We start from the raw sequence: 20,803 nt of genomic DNA, 5'->3' as shown, positions 1-20,803 counted from the left end.
AAAAGTAATCAAATGAGTTACATGAAGTTCTGCTAATAACAAAAATAAAACCCACACTACTGGGCAGAATGATGGGGGAAATGTCCTGTTTACCCTACAAATAGTACAGTGTATCCTCTATTTCTGAGTGATATGACTTTCAGAGTAGCCTTTAGAAATGATTTCAATCAGAGCAGAGAGAACTTTGGCAAGGCTACAGAATTTTTCATATTTAGTCTTGTAGTTTCAACCAGGCTTATTACATAGGAAGCAAAGATAACTTACAGTTAAGACATAGTGCTGGTGGTGTGTCATTGGCAAGAGTAAGAAGATGAGACTAGAAATTCCCTGCTTCACCCATGAACTCAGTAGATGGTCTAATGCAAGCTATTGACTTCTAGCCACAGACACCATCCCTCTTAGCAACTGGGATTAAAAATAGTGATCTAACATAAAGTGTTGTTGTAAGGATCACTGAGATCACATATGTGAAATTCATCTATGCAGTATCATTCCTAGTAGTAAAATTCACCTAGTAGTGAAGCTCTTGAGTCATACCTTCTGGACAATGGTGGTAGCAAGTTCTTCTATCAGCTCCTCCTTATGGTCTCGCAAGTAACAAGCTTCATTCTGTTTGTCCTGTACAAAAGGCATGCACAGATATGTAGTGTCACGCTTATTCATACATACTTAGAAATTCAACATTAAAAATGCATAGAATGTCTTCAGTCAGTCTATGAAAAAAATACAGTAAATGATTAATAATAATAATAATAATAATAATAATAATAATAATAATAAATTATTTATTTCTTACCCGCCTCTCCCTTTGGATCGAGGCAGGGAACAACATTAGAACAGGAATCAATACATCTTAAAAATTCTTGATTTTACATTGATCTGGATAGGCCTGCCAGAAAAGGGACACTGGTCCCAGTGATACTTGGAGCCCTGAAATACCATGGCCCTGCTGACTTTCTCCTTTCATTAATGTCTGTTAGGCTATGTTGTGATTCTAAGCTCTTCCACAAAGCCGAGACAATAACGAGGTCTGCCATGTAATCCACAAAGCTTTATTCAACAAATGAACATCTCTTCACACCTGATGGGAGTGTATATGCTAGGAGCTATCCTCTAAGCTTAATTAGCCTAACAAAGCAAGGCAGTTGCCCTTCAACTAAAACTGGACAGTTTCCTCGCATTCCAACAGGTACTTTACTTCAGCAGCATATTTGTCTGAAGTGCCCAGGCCATCTCTTAAACCCAGGCATGCCTAGGACTGGATGTATAGGCACAGCTACTTGTGCTGGAACTGGAGGGAGGTGGAGGGTGCCAGTGGGCAGAACCTGGTAAGCTTTGTTTTTGTCATCAAAAAGGTATGCAGTTGCAATCCTTTTAATGCAGTAATGAGGAAATAGAGGGCATTGCCGTTCTATAAAATAATGTGATAAAATAACTTGTGATGGTGAAGTTCTGGGTGTTCTCCTGCTTCAGCGCTCCAGCTAATTAAGCAGGAGTTATTTACAACAACAACAAAAAAGGGGGGAGATATTTGCTAAAATAATGAATATAATTAAAATATTTTTACCAAGCTGTCACTGTTCATTTCTGCCTTAGAAATAGCTTCTTCTATCGCTTCTTCTGCAACACGCAAGGCTACAGCAAGGGTGTCCATCATGCTGTGTCCTAGGCAAAGAATGCAACGAAGTATGTGTATCATTTATGAAAAGGAGGAGATCATTAAGGTAGAAGAGAACAGCCCCCCTGTCTTTCCATTAAAAATGACCCCATTCACTATTCTACTTCCAAAAGAAAAACTTATGCAACCTGGACTGCATGATGCCACAAACAGAAAGCAGGAATACAGCAGAAATTCCCCGCATGGCAAATTGCCCCTTTTTATCTTCACAACAACTGTGCAAGGTAGGTTAGGTTGAGTGAGCTTCATAGTTGTGTGTGGATTTGAAACTGGGTCACTCTAACCACTACACATATCTGTGCAGGGATTATTTTTATGATGATTTTATTGGCTGGCCTATCTTTATGTGTATTTTTCTTTTGTTGCCAGCTCTTTTAATTGTTTCCTTCCACCAATGAATAAATAAATGGTATATATGGAGAGATCCCTACAATTAAAATTAGGAGCCTATTTTGGAAGGATTATTTTCCACAAACAAGTTAGGTACTTTTATATAGCTAACTGATTACCTTCCTTGCATGAGAAAAGCACATGGGCTAAGAGTGAAATCTCATAGCTAGGTAGGAGTGGGGGATTATTTTGTTTGGTCTGGATTTTTAAGCGAACCGACCTTGTTCCAACTTTCTGGATTAATATATGGATCGGAACACAGTTATCCTTTGGAGTGCACTCTTCTTTGAATTTTGCGTTGGTTAAAGATTTTAAAAATGTGTATATTAGGAAACTTGAGTACAATCTGTATATTATGGAAAGATCAGTACAAAATGCATATATTGGGGAAATTACATATGAAAATGAATGCAAAATTTTTGACTTCTTTTGACAAATTTGCAGACTGATACAGAAATGGGATGGAACAGACTTATGACTAAATACAGGAGAAACTGACATGTGGTTGGATCCCGATTTAGGTACATACAACTGGGAAGGTGGAAGTGGGCTTCCTGACATGCTCCTCCCCTTGGAAGCCAACCCCTCCCCTGCCACCTGAAAGTGCTATATAGACAGTCATGGGATCCAACTGAATAGGTTGAGCTGTGGTGCAGGAGAGGATAGGGAATCCCCATAATTGTATGAAGGCACCTTCCATGAGTGAAGCCATTCTGTTCACAGAAGGCAGATCCTGGACCCAACCCAATAGACTAATCTGTCCATCCCTATAGTTAGGTTACAGTATAGAACAAGTGATTGACACACAACCATGGATCCACTGAATGACAAAACCTTGTTAGTAGCTCCCTAAATGGTTCGGAGAAAAGGCTATTGAGATAGCAGCCTTGCAAATGCCGTCTACACTAACAAACAAAAATGTTTAAAAGGCTGCCTGCTCTTGCAATGTAAGTCAATTGTCATGGGGCAGTTTACATGAATGTTTCTGTGGGTTTGCCTGGAGACAAATCTTACTTAACACAGGCAAATAGAAGCTATTTAGATGCGCATTTTAAAATCTTTAGGCATTGATGGCATTTGGAGGAGAAATAACACATCCAAGTCTTTTTTCATCCAGGAACTCAAACTTGTATAACAATTTAGTAATAGTAAAAACAGCAACAACAAAAACACTTCAAACAGAATTACCTTCTGTCTGTCTGTAGAAGGTAGAGTCACTGCCACAAATGCTTCCTTCATTTTCTGTGTTTCCGTCACAGAAGCTTCCTGCTTCTGCCGAAAAAGGAACATAATTGTCATTATTATTACTCTCTAATGTCACATCTAACATCAGCATAAGAGTGTTCCCTAGAATGTAGGAGTAATTTTAAATGCACCACTTGCAGAAGAGGTGGCAATGGAATATTGTTCACTCAAAGACATTGAGATGGAAATTCCTGTTAGAACCTACACTTTTCTTCACCAAAAAAAGTAAAAAAAATAAATCCTTTCAGAAGATAAAATTTCTCACAAACTGGGTTAATCCTTGGATTCAGACAATGTCTGCTGAAGTAAAAGGGAGAACATGAAGTTCACAATAAGCAGCAATTTCACACAGAATGCTAGCACAGAGGACTTGCTTTGAATGTGACATTTTGCACTTGAATCCATAGATCATGGATTTTAAAGGGCATCATTTCAGATAAAAGTAATACATTTAATCCTGCTTCTGTATCAAATATAACAAGAGGACTATCTTACGGTCACACTGGGAAGAGAGGAACACACACACACATACACACACAAGACACTAGTGACAAGAAAGAAGAAAAATAAGAGAGGAGTTACTTATTTAAAGCTGATAAAAGCCCTCACAAATCTCAGAGGTAAAACGGTGCCTTATCAGTGTGGTTAAAGAAAGCTTGTTTTCTGCCATGAACACTGTAATAGAATTACTACCTATGTGCCCATCGTGTTTTATGGGAAAAGAAGAGATGTATACTATACAGCCAGACGCAGCTTTGCGCAGTTCCTCCCTCATTCTTCCTTTCCTCCCTCTCTCAAAAATGGCCAACGGAATGTCTCTCACTTTCTCCCCAGCTTGCAACCAGTAATGGAGTGGTAAATTTTGAGGTGGTGGTTCTCATCATGATAGTCCTCACAGCCACAGTCCAAGGAGAGTCCAAAATTGCAGGCGGCTGCATTGATCCACATCAGTAAACCAGTTTTAGCTGTTTTCATCTCTACCAAGAGCTGGTCATGGGTAAAGCTAATGGGTCTTAATTGGCCATTTGAGACCAAGGCCGTAGCTAGACCTAAGGTTTATCCCAGGATCATCCCGGGTTCGTCCCTGCCTGAGCACTGGATGCCCTGTGTGGCACTTAGATGAACAGGTTTGACCCCAGGACAATCCTGGGATAAACCTTAGGTCTAGCTATGGCCCAAGCCACCCCAAAATATTTTGCATTACAATATACTGTTGCTGGGGAAATTCATTCCCCTCCCACCCTGCAAGTTAATGTGAGAATTGTAGCTAAACTTGATGAAAACAGGGAATTAAGAATATAAGAGAGCCTTGTTGGATCAGATTAAGGGTCTAGATAGTCCAACATTCCATTCATTCAGCTGCCTGTGGAAAACTACAAGTGTGACATGAGTAAAATAACACTTTCCTGCTCATGTTCCCCAGCAGCTGGTATATACAGGCATACTACCTCTGATACTGGAAGTAGCATATAGCCATCATGAGTAGTAGCCACTGACAGCCTTGGTCTAATCCCCTTTTAAAGCCATCCAAATTGGTGGCCATCACTATATCTTGCAGTAACGCATTCCTTAGTTTAATATTAACAGTCACACATACCTGCAAACTTCTAATTTCCACCCATAATGCACCACGAGATCCAAGCCTTGTGATACATCTGAATTTGTTCCAACATGTTGGGCATGGACTCACAGCTTGAGTTACATCAGGCATTTCTTAAACTACAATACCACCCAATGATGTCAACAAACCGATCAACAAGGCTAAACTGGTATCCAGAAATAACATACTACAGCTCAGACCCTGAAGAGAAAGTGACAAAACACTTATTTGTTGTCACCTACAGCTAAAACCACTCCAATGCATCATTAATGATCTAAAACCAATCTTGAATATTAATACTTCCCTCTCATAGGGCTTGGATGGTAGTCTAGTCCTTGCTTACAGATAGTCCTCTAATCTAAAACAGTTACTCCCAAGCACAAACACAGAGATCAGATCCTGCAACACACCCAGATACCAATTCTGTCTTCATATCTGGCTAGCACGATTACAGCATGATTACAGGGGCTCATTTATATCTATATCTATATATAAAACACTTAACTATGTTTCTGTAAAGGCTTCAGCTGATACAGGTTGCTAAGCAACAGTAACAACGTGTAAGGTCAGCTGATACAGGTTGCTAAGCCCCTTGCCCGACTCCTCTGGGCTTTCCAAGGTAATCTTACCCCCCTTTCTGCCTCTTTGCTCCCCCCCCCACGAAGGGGGCAGCGCCACGGTCCGGAGCATGAGCGAGGCACGGCTCTTGGTGGCCGGGTGGGAGGCCACTCGCCTGCTATGAACCCAGGCTCCAGCCTAATCTCATGCGAGCTGGTCGGCCGGCCCAAGGCTGACAGGAACCCCGGGGAGAGGGGGATACCTGCTCCCCCTCCCCCTCCCTGCCCCCCAGGTCTGCCAGACGGCACTGTATCAGCAGCCTCCAAGCAGCCCGCACCCCTGCGATGATATTTAATTAATAAACTTTAAGATATGCTACAATGGCATATATATTCAATTCTCTTTTGCCTTCTACATAGCACAAATAGGTCAATCTCTACACAAATGAATAAAGGGATACATATCTGACATCATATGGCAACATTCAGTAACCAACGAAAGAACATTCTTGTCTCCCAGAACACCCTTACTGCTGACCTGAATGTTGCGATTCTCCAACAAAGTAATTTCAAATGGAAATTCCAGTGTGAAACCGCTGAATCAGAACTATGGAAGAACTTTGATTCTATTTCTTTAGGCTTGAATGCAGGCAATGGTTTCTTGCCCTACTAAAAGTGTTAATTAACATAGCAAAACTGGAACAACTGTGTATTATCATTTGTTATTGCTGTTATGAATAATCACATTGCTTATTGTAAGTTTTACACAAAATTGTGGCAGACTGTACTTTTTGTATTGCATTACCTTGTGACCTCATTTCTCTCCCTACCACCAGCTATGTTCATGTAGGTGCCATAAAAGGGGTAGCATTTCATGTATCTAGTATACTCTAGCCTACAAAAACTAATGCTACAAAAATGCATTAGTCATTAAGGTGCCACAAGATTGTATGTGTTTCCACCCCTCCTCTTTATACCTAGTATGTCAGAACAAGCTCCAGTCTCCAATCGATGTTTTCTGTACAAATTCTTCAGGACTTTAGCACTTCCAAAACGCTTGAAACGACTTTTCACATTATTGTAATACCATTCCAGGGACTGGGCTCTTAAAAGTCTGGAAAAAAGAAAGACAGATAGATTACAGAAATGTTTAGAATTATTTAAGTAACAGAGCATTCCTAAGTGTGAGTATTAAGTACAGTTACTGCTTCTTTCCTCTCTGTTTTGCAAAGTTTTTTTTTTTTTTAGAGTGGATTAAATTATCATATGCAATTAATCTATCCTTCTAAAGTTGTAATTAATTATTTTATGACACTATTTTCCTTTAAGGGCTGCTTTTCATTTGACTTTTTATGCTCATGCATTGCCACCCAAATACATAATACAAGCACCTTTGTCAAATATGAAGGGAACATGGTTTTTTTGGGTGTTTTTTTTTTTTTTTACTGTGTTCCTCTTTAAAATACATGAGAACGATTTAAGCCCAAGTGCAAGTAGTGCCCTTCATACCTGTCAGGTAGCATGTGTATTTTTTACTTATGTGTAGGCATCCTACAATGAAAAGTCAAACGGGGATCATTTCTAGGTGGATAAGAAAAAAAGATGTCTATATTCACCCGATTGGATTTCCATTGAAAATACTGTAGTTCTGCTAGTGCAGGAAAGTATCCTTGACCAATTTTATCTGCAGTGGCTGAATAGGCATATTCCTGCTAATGTTGCTGAGGGGTGGGGGGATGTAGATGTGGCTGGATGTATGATACCTTACACAGATTTGTGTGAAAAGGTTGCAAAGTGATATGGTGAAATTGACTGACTTTCCCCTACTTCTGCAGAAAATGCCAAGAAGTTCCTTCAGGACAGAGGTAAAATTGACAAGGAATTTAAAGTAGGGGTGTGCACGGACCCCCTGCTCTGCCCTGAGTATGGTCGCTCCGCCCATACTCCACTCCTCTTTGCCATGGAGCTCTGGCTCTGAATCGGAGCTCCGCAGTGGAGGGGAGTGGTGCCAGGTAAGGCCGGGAGAGGAGGGCGGGGGGGTTACCGGGCCCTGCCGCCGTCGCCGCCCATGCGGCGACGGCGGCAGAGCCCGGTAAGGGACCAAGGGGGAGGGGGGCCTTACCTGCCTCCGTCCGCGGTCCGTCGGCTTCTTCAATTGAGCCCGCGGTTCAACCAGGAAGTCTGGGCTGCAAGTGCGGCCCAGACTTCCTGGTTAAACCATGGGCTCAATTGAAGAAGCCGACGGATCGTGGACGGAGGCAGGTAAGGGGGATGAGGGCGGGGGGGGGGTTTACCGGGCCCTGCCGCCGCCCGTGTAAGGGACCAAGCGGGAGGGGGGCCTTACCTGCCTCCGTCCGCGGTCCGTCGGCTTCTTCAATTGAGCCCGCGGTTCAGCAAGTGCGGCCTAGACTTCCTGGTTGAACCGCAGGCTCAATTGAAGAAGCCGAGGGACCACAGACGGAGGCAGGTAAGGGAGAGGAGGGGGGTTTACCGGGCCCTGCCGCTGTCGCCGCATGGGCAACAGCGACAGCAGCAGGGCCCAGTAAACCCCACTTACCTTTCCGGCGGAGCTCCGGATCGAGGCGAAGGATCCGCCTTCACCTCGATCCTCTTCGCCACGCTCCGCCGGCCCCCCAATCCTCTTCGCCTCTGCCTTAAGGGGAGGCAAAGCACCCCGCTCCGCTTCTAATTCGCCGGTCCGATTAGAAGCGGAGCACATCCCTAATTTAAAGCATATTGCATAAACTGGGACAATTGAGAGAAAAGGCTGCAGAGAGCAGTGATGAAGCTGAGGAACCGGAGTGCGGAGAACCCTTTCACTGTAGTGATGGAGGCCTCAGCTCTACGCCACAGCTTGGTGCCCTCATTCTCCCACAAACCCCACAGCATCACTGCTGCAAAGCTGCAGCGATAGGGTTATATGGCAGGAGGGAGCACGGGCATCGGGTTATCCAGGCAGCAAAAGTTGCAGACGGTGCAGCAAATATTGGGGGACTGAAAACCACAAAAGCCTTTGTTGTTTTGTTTTCTCACAACTCTGCACAACTTTGAAAGCCTTTAGCAGTGCGGGTGTATTGCTACAGTTCATTGAATTTATGTAATATTCATCATATCTGCCCTCACTTTCATTCCTCAGGCTTTAATATTGTCATGGCGATGATTACTAGGCTTGCCAAGCCCGCTGCTCATCCCCTGCCCTGCACTCCCTCGCCTGCCCTGCCCCTAACTATGGTCACTCTCTTAATCCGAACTGAATCCACCACTGACAGACAGCAAACAACTGTAATGGCATCGGAGAAATGTAAAAAGTTGTGGTAAAATGACACTTCAAAAAAGCGCAGTTCTGCAGGGTGAGTTGGTGGCTGCGTCATATAAATAATGGGGCACAACTTCTCATGGGGTTGGCAGGGGGGGTTCAAAAGCCTTCTCAATTTCATGATGACATTGAAGGGCTTACTTGGACTTAGGGAGAAAGTGGATCAGTTTCACTCCTGCTCTTTGCAGCCGTTGCGCAGAGACGAAATCCCTAGATTTAATTTAAATATGACCATATTTCTTAACAGCATCTGCCACTGGGGGAATGTGTGTGGGGGAATTCACATACTGCTTGTTCTTGAAGCAGAGAAAAATGTCTGCTTTTGAATACTGGAATGGATGTGCAAGTTTCTTTTTTCACCTCTTACATTTCCACAGACTGGGAAGCCATGACATGTCTCAGCTTACTGTCCATAGCAAAGATGACACACCACCATTCAAATGCTACAACACCAAGGTCACAGTCTATACAGAAAAAAGGAGCTTGTGAAATAGCCTGCAGAACAGTTGTATTTGCACCAGTGGTTCTCTACAGTCTTTCACATCAGGATCTAACTTACTATTAGGTGCAAAGCTGCCTACTTCAGTGAATACCAAAGTGACTTTCATATTGTGATACGTGCCACCAAAGAATATCATTTGGCTTATAGCATTGTGACAGATGTGAAAGAATTTTCTGCATTATCAATTTATTGCATGTAATAAAATCAAAGATCCAGAATTATGGCAGATGAGGGGGAGGAAACAGGCAGATAGTCTTGATTCTAACAAGCTAGCCAGGCTATTCCTAAGAAAATTACTTCACTGCATATTCTTAGGTTTGTATTCAGATATCAAACACTGTAGTCTTGTTTCTGGAATATTTTCAATTAGTGTTAAAGCTACACCAAAATATTGCCTTAGGGTCAATACAGAACTAGCAGCTATGTCTTCCTTTCATTTTTACTCTACAGTAGGCCCAGGAAGCCTGATCCAAATCTTAAAAGCCCCCCAACCTCTACTCTAGGATCAGGGCCCTGGACCTACTATGGAGTAAAAATGTAAAAAAGAAAAAGAAAAAAAAGGACATACTTGCTTGACACAAATTTCAAAGTTGTGTATGTTTTAGTCCTCAACAAGCAGATTTTCACAATTTCTGGACAAACAATGTCTCCATGTGACAATGAATTCTTAGGGGAAGCAGTGCTGCTGCTCTTGAAGCACTCTGGCTATATTCAATTCAAACGTGGCTATTCCTCTTCAGTATCAAGCTTTGGAGGAAAAAAAATGGCCCTGCAAGTCTATTGTTATTTAGTTCAATTATTTAAACCCCATCTTAAAATTTCCTTCCAAGGTGGCTTTCAAGTAAGACAATTAAACATGAATAAAAACCAGTATAAGCAATATTTTAAAAATAACAACTCATGAGAATCCATCCCACAGGGCACTTGATGGCGGAAAGCCCTGTGTGGGAAAGGAGGGAGAGTCCAACTGGAGAAGGGGCTTAAGGTGGTCTTCACTTGCTTGCCTGTCTTTTCTGGGATCCTTCCCATAGGGCTTTTAGTGGTATTGGCCATGTAGGTGGGGGTGGGGGGAAGTGCAGCCGGAGTAGGCTACAAGATAGTCTTTCTGAATCAGAATCTGTCTGTTCACAGTAATGGCTGGCTGTACTCCAAAGATGTCATCAAGAAACCTTCAGCAGGGCTGCCAACTGTTGAAATAAATATTCTGATACCTGGGTGGGACCAGGCTTGGAGCAGGTGGAGCCCTCAGAAAGCACTCTTTTAGTCTAAGTTGAACCATTATTGCACTCCATGTACTTATGTATTCCCCACCATAAAGCAATGTCATTTACACATTCATGTATTTAAAAGTTTATGTGCTGCCCTTCACTGTATCACGATTCAAGTACAATGTACAATCACATGATGCCAAGAATTGGAGGAGACTAGAGTTGCTTCCACACAAGTCCTTTACCCTTGAATTGTCATCCTTTGTTTACTTTTTATGGAATATCCAAACAATATCACTGTTAGCTCACTACGTTCTGGAGTTTTCTATGTTGCATTCGCTTCGCCTCCTACCCCGGACCTGATTTGTGTGTGTGGATGTTTTAAAGGCAATTGAAGCACTCTTTTAATTTAAATTGAACTTTTATTGCATTCCATGTACTTATATGTTCCCCACCATAAAGCAACATCATCCACACATTCATATATTTCAAACATTTATGCACTGCCCTTCATCATAGCACAATTTCATGGCAATGTACAATCACATGATATCAAGAGCCTAGACATTCAGATTACTGTGACACAATCAGAGAATACTCCAGGAGATAACTCAAGGAAATAAGCAAAGGCCCTTTTTCTTCTTCAGGACACATTCCTATGGGTTGCGCTCCTGCCTCTCCTATGCCTCGCTGGCAAGAGCCAAGCAGGACGAGAGGTGGACAGGGGTATTTTTGCTCCATTCCTCTGTTTCAAATACCAAAAGCAGCTGGACAGGTCTCTGAGCCTAGCTGGCTTATGTTATATGTAGAAAAATATGTTGCTTTTTCAAAGTTATGAGTATATTGTAAAGAGATATAACCAATGGATTATATAGATGTTATAAGGGAAATATAGTAGATAATGCATTATTAAAACATTTTGTGAGAGTTTCTGAAATGGGTCAGCTAAAAGGAGTGTTGGTCTTTTCAGCTGGGATGGTGAAGACGGCAAAGGGCAAGGGGAGAAGACCTAGCAGAGGGAAGGTCATATTATTATAACAGAGATAACATGAGTAATGGAATTGTGTGTTAGACTTACTGGAGCCCCTCAGAATTTATGACTTTGAGGTTAAATACCTATGTGAACTGTCAGAATTTATGTTTTTGAGGTTATGATAGGGGAAGAGAAACAAATCTGTTGTTTGAACTCATGACCTTATGGGGGGGACGTGATGAAGAGGAATAAAGAAAGGTGTGCCCAGAAAGAATAAAACCTAAATATGGACATAAGTAAATAATAGTGGGTGGAATATCAAATGAAATGAAAAAGCAAGTAAACAAGGGAGGAGTTACAAGGCGTACCGGGATAGGCTGTAACCCCTTTAGTCTCTGACCAATGGAGAGACTGGGGAGGGACTGCTTCGGCCGGGCTAAGGGATAAAAAGACTATGCACTAACTGGTGGGTGTGCCTACCTGCCTAGACACCCAAACTTGCAAGTTTGCTCAATAAAACAGAGTGTTTAAACTTTCACCACTTCGTCCAAGCAATTTCATTTCAAAATCGTGTTTCTAACACTTACCTTTTGGTGAGTGGGAAAGGACTGGAGAGCTGTTGCATCCTTGTAATAGAAGCTTTCCATGGTGTCTGCGGTTGAGGAGGCAAGGTCCCCCGTCAGATCTCCTCCACACTCGGAGCTCTGTTGGGTGCCATACGATCCGCAGCATCGTATGGCACCCAAATGCTGACTAAGGCCATAGAATTGCTCTCATTCACTTTTCGAATTGTATTAATTATGAAAGAAAAAAGAATGTTGCCAATCCACACACTACAGATCAAGTGGCATATGCAGGAAATGGGCAAGGTATTAAGCATCTAGAAAGCATTTACCCATTTTACAGATGGGGAACACCAAGCTCCTCTAGTCCCAAGGAAAGGAAAGAATCCATGGCAGAGAATTCATAATATAAGCAGAGCAGGAGATCATACAAGGGACTGGATGAAGAAGACAGATCTCCACCTTCACTCATTCCCACAGGCACATCTGTATGTCCACATACTGTTTTGGCAGCTACAGCGCACTTCTCCATTGCTGCTGCTCATGTAACAACTGGAGTCCTCTTCAGCAGGAGCCAGATTGGGTAGGGTCAGCTGGGTTGGCACAATGCTGGACTTGAATGAGCAGAGCCAGCTAGCCAGCCAGCTGCCCACTCTGGACGTTTTCCTCCTTGCTTATTCACTATTTCGTATCTCTCTTCCTCTGCCTCCTCTCTTCCTCCTCCGATGATTAGAAATTATTGTGAAATTCACTTTGAAAATTGACCAGAATTATAACAATCTGCCTTTTGGGTAAGGCATTATATTAATTTCAACAATGTACTCTAAATCTATGTGTCTATTCTTGCATGCATTTTCCCTAACAGATTACAATGAATCTTCTAAAGCTTTTCAGCCTCTTAACATTCTGATAAGTCACAGTGTCCCTCCTGATTCCTCCTGTATAGAAAGGATTTGGAGGGGAAGAGCAGCTATCCTTGTAGAAGATGCTGCAGTAAAGGGCCCATTCAAAAGAGAAATAAGGACACTATCTACTTATTTCAGAATCCTTTAATGTTGACCTGCATTGTACAAGCCATGAGTTCTTCAAATGCACTTAGAATACTGAAATGCTCCATTTCCAAATCTACATGGAAGCACTTCCTTCCACTTACCTATATTGCAGTGTATGCTAATTCACTCCATAAATACAAATTCTCATTTAAAGAACATTAGTCACACTCATTTTAAAAGGAAAGAAATGGCAGTAGCTTTCTTTTTTTCTTGAGCTATAAAGACATCCATGTTAATTGTTCACAGCTCTAAATCCCAAGGCCATAGATTTTGTTACATAAAGTATTATTCAGTCAAATCCTATTACCAATTTTTTTAAACGCGTGCACACACACACACACACGAAACAAACAGTATTGTGACTGAGTATCAGGATTGTGTATAATGTGATGAGTCAGTCCATATACCAGTACTGAAAAAATCTGGCTGAGCATCTGAACGATTAAATGAATGAACCCAATGTAAAAATGGTAGCACTAACCAGAAGAGTATAGAAGCAAAAAAAGAAAGGACCATGGACTAAGTCCTGTGCCACCCCTAAAAGGACAAGTAGGATTTGGTATTGAAGGAGACAGAAAAGGAAAGAACTGGAGACTAGAGTTGCTTCCACATAAGCCTTTTACCCTTGAATTGTCATCCTTTGTTTGTTTACTTTTTACGGAATATCCAAACAACATCATTGTTAGCTCACTGCATTCTGGAGATTTCTATGTTGCATTTGATTCCGCACTACTGCAGACCTGATTTGTGTCTGTGGTCATTTTTAAAGACAATTGTTCCTGTGTTGGCAAGTGCTATTGAGGGTTTTAAGGGTGGGCTGGTCAGCTGGCAGGGCAGGCAGCAACTGGACCTTTGGGTGGGGAGAGAGATGCAATCACCTACATCATCCTGCGTAATTGTAGGGCTGGCCATGTATATAATGAGAATTCTCAGAGTTCATGCTGATAATCTGAAAATAAGTGATGTCCTGAGCAGCTATGGCACTAACTCAAAGGTAGGCAGAAGGTAGATCTGGATCTACTGGTAGATTTCCTGCTGATTTGCAGTAGATGGACAAGGATTTCTCAGTCCCATTTTTTAACAATAGCAGCAACAAAATGACTTCCTTCACCATAAATTATACTGGTGAAATGAAGGAAGCTTGGGATAGATTTTTGCTTGGAGCTCTGTTCAGTTCTGGTACTTCAAACAAATACCTGGGCTCAGAATTCTAAGTGTATCTCTTCTTCATGAGGTTCTGGTTGGTGGATTTCGGAGTTCTAGTAAAAATAAAGTAGATCCTGCTTTAAGTCTGCTTACCTCTGCTTTCAACAATCAGGTGTTGATTTGTCTATGTAAACAAGGCATACTTTATTTCATTTCATTTCTGTATGGCCCAATAGTCAAAGTTTTCTAGGCAGTTCACAAAACAATGTTCACAATACTTCAAACTTTTGTTGCAACTTAAAGGAACCGAATAGTATCAACACATACTAAAATACTGAAAGGAGATATATATATATATATATATATATATATATATATATATATATACTTGTTGAACTTATGCTGGGTGGGATAGGTCTGCTATCAAATTGCTCCTTTTAACTTCATTTACTTTAAGTAATGGCTGCTGGCGGAGAACTCCTGGGAAAATCAACCCAAAGAAGTGACCCAATTTAAATTTATCACATATAATCCAATACATGCTAAAACTGTCTCTTAAAACAGACCTCACTTTAATCCTTCTCCTTTAAGATGCAACGTTCATGTAGTAATTAGGTCTCTAAAGACTATTATATTAAAAACAGCTGTGGTAAGGAGATCAAAGCAACCATTTAAGAATACAATTCCAGTTCAATGACTAGCAACTGTATCTTCTGGATTTTAATTTCAATATATTCTACATAAAAACAGAATGGATTGATTTCTTCCTGCTAAGTGAAGCACCAGGATTGGAGAGCAAGAGGATGAACTTAGAAAGATTTATGAAAATATGAATCTACTTTATACTGAATCAGTCCATCTAGCCCTGTGCTATCTTTTATCCGCCCTGTTTTTTAGCTGGAGATGCAAAGGATTGTATTCTACCACCAAGCTATGGCCGCTCCCTTCTAAAAAATGGGGTCCCCTTTCCTGTATGTTTCTCCTCTGTGGGCATATGTCACCTGCCCTGCTATTTAGCTCTAAGGCTGCTGGTCACAAAGAGGAAAGGCTAACCTCAATGTTATATTTTCATATTTGCAAGTGTCCAAAATGTCTTGCATGTTAAAATACTATAAAATCAACTCATTTGAAACATTGACATATGAGGAAAATAAGGGGGAGGGAAACTTCAGCTACTTAACTGGAGAAATGAAAATAAAACTCTGCCAGCAACACCCAACCCAACACACTCCCCACTGGCCCTTCCCATGAGAAAGGTCAGAGGAAGAATTTGGAAGTACCTTGAACCACTGGCCCTCAAGTCAGCATGCTCCCTTTGCTGAGGGTTGGGGAAGCAGGTAGCTACAATTTTTGCTTTTGCCAGCCATACCAACTAAAGATTTTGAACTCCTGTTCTTGCCCTTTAACAACAACAACAGTGTATAAATTGGTTAAAATCAGAACTAATGATATTTAACTATACTAAAAAGGAAGAGAAAGATTGGGAAGGTAAGGAGAAGGAAATGAGAGTTAAAGATCAGATTAAATATTTGGGAATTAAAATTACAAAAAATTTAGAGAATTTAGAAAAGGAAAACTTAAATAAGCTGAAAAAGGAAGTTTTAGATAAACCAGAAAAATATAAAAGGTTGAATTTATCATGGTTCGGAAGAATAGCATTAGTAAAAATGAAAATATTACCAAAGATCAATTTTATTTTTAGAATGTTACCAATAAGTATATCAGAAACAGAGATAAAAAGTTGGCAAAATATTATAAATAATTATAGTAATGGGGATAGGAAAGCGAGAATAAACAAAAATAGATGGTACTTAGCACAAAAGAAAGGAAGATTGGGACTCCCAAATATAAAATTATATTATGTAGCCAATAGGTTAAGACATGTAGCAGAAGGCATGATAGGAGTAGGAGATTTGGGTTGGATGGAGGATAAAACAAGAATGGAAAAAGATTGGAATTTGGAAAATATATTTTTTAAAGAAAACAATAAAAAATGGGGGGAAGAAATAGGAAACCCTCTTTTAAGGTTTCACTGGGAAATATGGCGAATGTATAAAAAGGAGTTACTCTTGAGTATATCTCCATTAACACCTGTGATAATGTTAAGGAATTTCCCAGGAAATTTAAAGGATAGCTTGAGTAAAATTTTAATAGAGGAAAATAGAATGAGATTAAAAAATTGGTTAAGCGAGATGAACACTCATGAAAAATTAGAAGAGGTGTTAAAGGGGAAGAACTTAACCTGGTTAAATTACTGGCAATTGGAACAATGGACGAAGAAATGGTTAAGAGATAATGGTGAATGCAGAGAATTGACAAAATTTGAGGAGCTGATTGTAAAAAAAGAAAAAGAAAAGGGAGAAAATAAAGGGATAAAAGGTTTAACGAGTGGAATATATAGGATATTGGTTGGGAAGGGGGAGATAGAGAATATGGGAAAGATGGTTTGGGAAACAGATTTGATGGTACAGATAGGGCAACAGAGTTGGGAGGGAATATGGAGACAAAGAGTGTTGAGAAACATGTCGGTGAGAATTAAAGAAAATTATTATAAAATTATATGGAGGTGGTATCTAACCCCAGTGAGATTAAATAAAATAAATAAGCTGTATTCAGCAAATTGTTGGAGAGGTTGTGGGAAAAAAGGAACGTATTTACATATGTGGTGGGAATGCGAATATGTACAAAAATTGTGGAAAATGGTGTTTAATGAGATAAAAGAAATTGTTGGAATGGAGATTGAAGAGACACCTAGTGTGGCATTACTATCAATATATGGAGATTTAAAGTGTAATAAGGAAATTAAAGAATTGATAACAAATTTGCTGACAGCAGCGAGATTAATTATATCTAGGAACTGGAAGGTCCAAGGAGATTATCGTATTGAAGAATGGTATAAGGAATTTTGGGATATCGCCATTAATGATAAATTGACATGTAATATAAAAGTAAGAAGAGGCATAACAAATACGAATGAATTTGAGGGAATTTGGAAACAGTTCCTGGTATATGTGTTCTCTAAGGGAAGTGGAAAACCACCACCAGAAGAAGTAATGAGATTTTGGAAGCAGGAATAGATCCCAAAGGGTGAAGGGGAGCAATTGTATTGTATTGTATTGTTTGATTATGAATATTGAAAATTACAAATGTTAACAGTTGAGCAAATTTATGTAATATTTTTCTTTCTTTCTTTTGATTGATTGTGTTAATGTGAAGTTGATGTATTTTAATTTGTGTTAATAAAAAACTTAAAACAACAACAACAACAACAACACTGTCCTGAACTCTGAATCAGAACCATAGGCAAGCTATGTCTGGCAACTTAGAAGTACATACACTTGGAGAAACTTGAATATTCTCACCTCCCCTCTCCCCTGCCACACTTAGACATAAGAAACTCTCACTTGGGGCATGTCTAGACCTATGGAGGGGAGGGGGAGGATCTCACGATATGGTGATCATGAGATCCTTCGCCTCAGTCCACACGTGGCACATGACATCCCAGAAGGAAGGAGAATGTCAGGCCTGCCATTTTGGCTTTTTTTCTATTGAAGATGGGTGCACCTCCTCCATCAAAAAGGTGTTGTTTTTTTAAAAAAGATCCTGCTACACCCCTCCCACCCCCGTCCCATGCCCAGTTCCCAGCTCCTCACGTTTACTCGTGAGCAGCTGGGACAAAATTTGGGATGGCTGCCCACACGTCCCATGATCTTGAGACGATCCCGAGACTGGGGGAAAAGTTGGGATTACAACCGTCCTGGTTATCCCGGGGAAATGGAGGGATCATCCCTCTCTGCCCCCGGGATCCCGTGTGTTATGTGGATGCACAGGGCTGATCCCGGGCTGATCACCTGGATAAGCCCTTGTGTAGACATGCCCTTGGTTTGGAAAACTCTGCTCACAAAATTGAGTAATTAAGGTGCCATTGCAGAACCTATTCATCAGCAATGCTGCTGCTGCACTGCATAGGAAGCAGTAAAATAGGGCAGAAGCAATGAGGAAGCTACTTATAACTGTCTTGAAAAGCCTTGATAGCACTTTGTCAGTCTACACTGTACAGGCTTGTGCTGCAGTGACATCATAACTTTCTTCAAACCATCACAAATTACCTCTGAAAAAAAGACAGGGCAACACAGGAACACCAGAATGCAATAGCAACGTGGTCTGGATTCCCTGTAAAAAAATCAGTGAACAAAAAATGGCAATTCCAGACTAAACTGCTAGTGTGGAAGCAACCCAAGCAAGGTAACTGTTACCTTTAGACAATATTAAATATGACCTGGGTAGGGCATACATAATAGTCCTACCCAGATTCCTCTAATTTTAGAAAACTTCAGAAAACCTGCCAAGAGTCAGCCAGAAGACCTGAATTTCTTAGCTGCATTCATTCCATACTAGCTGCTGAATTAGTGCTGATACCAGATGGAAAAAAGATGTGCCAGCCTTGTCCCAAGGGCTTAAAAACTCACTTTGATTAGTTTCATAGAATAGACACAGCTGCTTGTTAAAGCTTTCTCACCTGTGAAGGAACAGCTTTCTAGGCAAAATGAGTAAATGAGTCACAAAGGGAAATTAAATAGATATGCTTCCCAGTTTTCAGGTTCATTTTCAGGTTCTCCTCAATTCACTTATTAAACCCTGTGGAAACTACCTTCACTGAGATTATCTACTACTCTTCAGCCATTCTCCCAGATAATTTGCCAGATCATACTATGGGTATATAAACTTTGTTGTCTTGATTTCATTCATGGTACTCCGTACAATATCCAATACTTTTGGGGTGCACCGCCATGGCCTTTTCTCCCATTTCTGTATCAATGCTTTAGTATTAAACTGGATAGTTTGGAAGACATAGTCCTCAAAAGCTGGAATTTTTCCATCCCACAAATCCGGGTGCAGTAGTGTGCAGACAAACTAGCCCAAACCTGTGCATTGCAGATGACAGACGGATGGGTGCAGGTTTGTAATACGTATTCACAAGGAAAACCACTTTATTTTAAATTTGGGGCCTGACAAGTTATTTTGGAACAACAAGATGGCAAACCGTACACACACCTGACCGAAAGGATAGGAACTATATGTAAATAATAAAAGACAAATGAATTAGAATGCAACTTTCAAGTTATCAGCCCAGAACAGTTAAATTTAGCAAATTTCTCTCTCTGGCTCTGTGTTTATTTTTTGCAGGCACTTAAATCTAAAAATATCCAGCAAATTGGTATATTAAGGGCACAATCCTATGCATATTTACACAGAAAGTCCTACAACTTCCAGTATTCCCCAGCTAACACAGAGTGCACCCTTAGTGAAGTGCTTTGGGAATCACAAGCAAATTATATGTATGCATAAAAACCAGCTCACACTTGATGGGTTTTGACTAGCAACTTTTGTTTGTGTGATGTGTTTTGACTAGCACCTTAATGGGTTTTGAGTAGTAACTTGCAAAGTCTTAACTAAAAACTCCTCTAGGATTTATTACAGAGCAAATTTTCTACCACTAGACCCCTATGGGCCATTTTATCTCCCTAATAGGGATCCCAGGGGTGGGTGGGTGTAAAATAGTGGGTGCAGGTCCCTGACCAGGGACTGATAAATCTGTCTATTTCTGGTCTGTATCAGTTTTATTGTATTCCATCACAAGTTAGTTCCATCCAATTTCCACAACAATCTGCAGATTAAAAATGCATGAAAATTTGCATTTATTTTCAATATGCTTTCCCTTCATATACACAAAATGATATATGAGCAGAGAATTGCATCACAAAATTCTAAGATGTGTGCATTCGGAAGGGTTCAAGTTCAGTCACCTTGCTTTGAAATGTGGACCAAATGAATTTCTCCCCAATTCCTTTCTGTGACCTTGCTTTGATCCTGTCCTCTTCAGACCAGTAATTCTGCCTTTAATGTCTAAGCATGTGGGATTGTTATTGAGTTTGCTGAATGACATTAGTGTAGAAGAATTAAACCAAAATGGCATTTTTATTGGGAAATATAGATAAGTAAAAGCATCAGTAAATACAAGCAATTTAGAAAAGTAATCAAAAGATAAAAAATAATTTGAACTTTTCTCTTCTGGCTTTACCTTGTTGGAAATTTCCTAAGTCTCCAGCTCTATAAAATAGTTTAGGGTACAATCCTATGCAGGTTTAGACAGAAAAAAGTGCTACAACTTTTTTGTCGTACATGTTGGCTGGGGAATGCTAGGAGTTCTAGGACTTGTTTTTCTGTCTAAACATGCATAGAGTTGCACCCTTAGTAACATTCAGCATATTTACCTCTTGATATGAAACATGGGCCAGATCTACACCTTGTGTCAATTCATTACAAGTGTGGAATAAAAAGCAGGATATAACACTATAAGTGTCATCACATAGGGGGAAATCGTGTTTCCTTACTGTCACTTCTCCGCACTTCCTCATTCTTCTCAGAAGGGAACAAGGAAGTAAACAAAGATCACGTGGCCATTCAGAGGCTGTTTTTATTCCGTGGCTTTTTCTGCACACAGCAGGAGATCTTTTTTCCCCCAAAGGGGGCTACTTTGCTATGGAAAAATGAGTGGAAGGAGCGGAGGCG

General features: G+C 40.7%; 1 protein-coding gene across 1 annotated transcript in view; it reads right to left on the bottom strand.

The window, feature by feature from the left end:
- The window catches only part of MYRIP (myosin VIIA and Rab interacting protein), a 198,239-nt gene that overhangs the window by 46,170 nt on the left and 131,266 nt on the right, over positions 1–20,803 (bottom strand). Inside the window, exons 4-7 of the mRNA XM_063129083.1 lie at positions 6,448–6,584; positions 3,257–3,340; positions 1,568–1,665; positions 538–618 (exon numbers count right to left, since the gene is read on the bottom strand). Coding sequence (XP_062985153.1) covers positions 538–618; positions 1,568–1,665; positions 3,257–3,340; positions 6,448–6,584 — 400 coding nt within the window. The remainder of the gene's footprint in view (positions 1–537; positions 619–1,567; positions 1,666–3,256; positions 3,341–6,447; positions 6,585–20,803) is intronic.

Source organism: Elgaria multicarinata, chromosome 1 (genome assembly GCF_023053635.1).
Source record: "Elgaria multicarinata webbii isolate HBS135686 ecotype San Diego chromosome 1, rElgMul1.1.pri, whole genome shotgun sequence".
Classification (NCBI taxonomy): Eukaryota; Metazoa; Chordata; class Lepidosauria; order Squamata; family Anguidae; genus Elgaria; species Elgaria multicarinata.
This window is presented reverse-complemented; position numbering and strand designations above follow the sequence as displayed.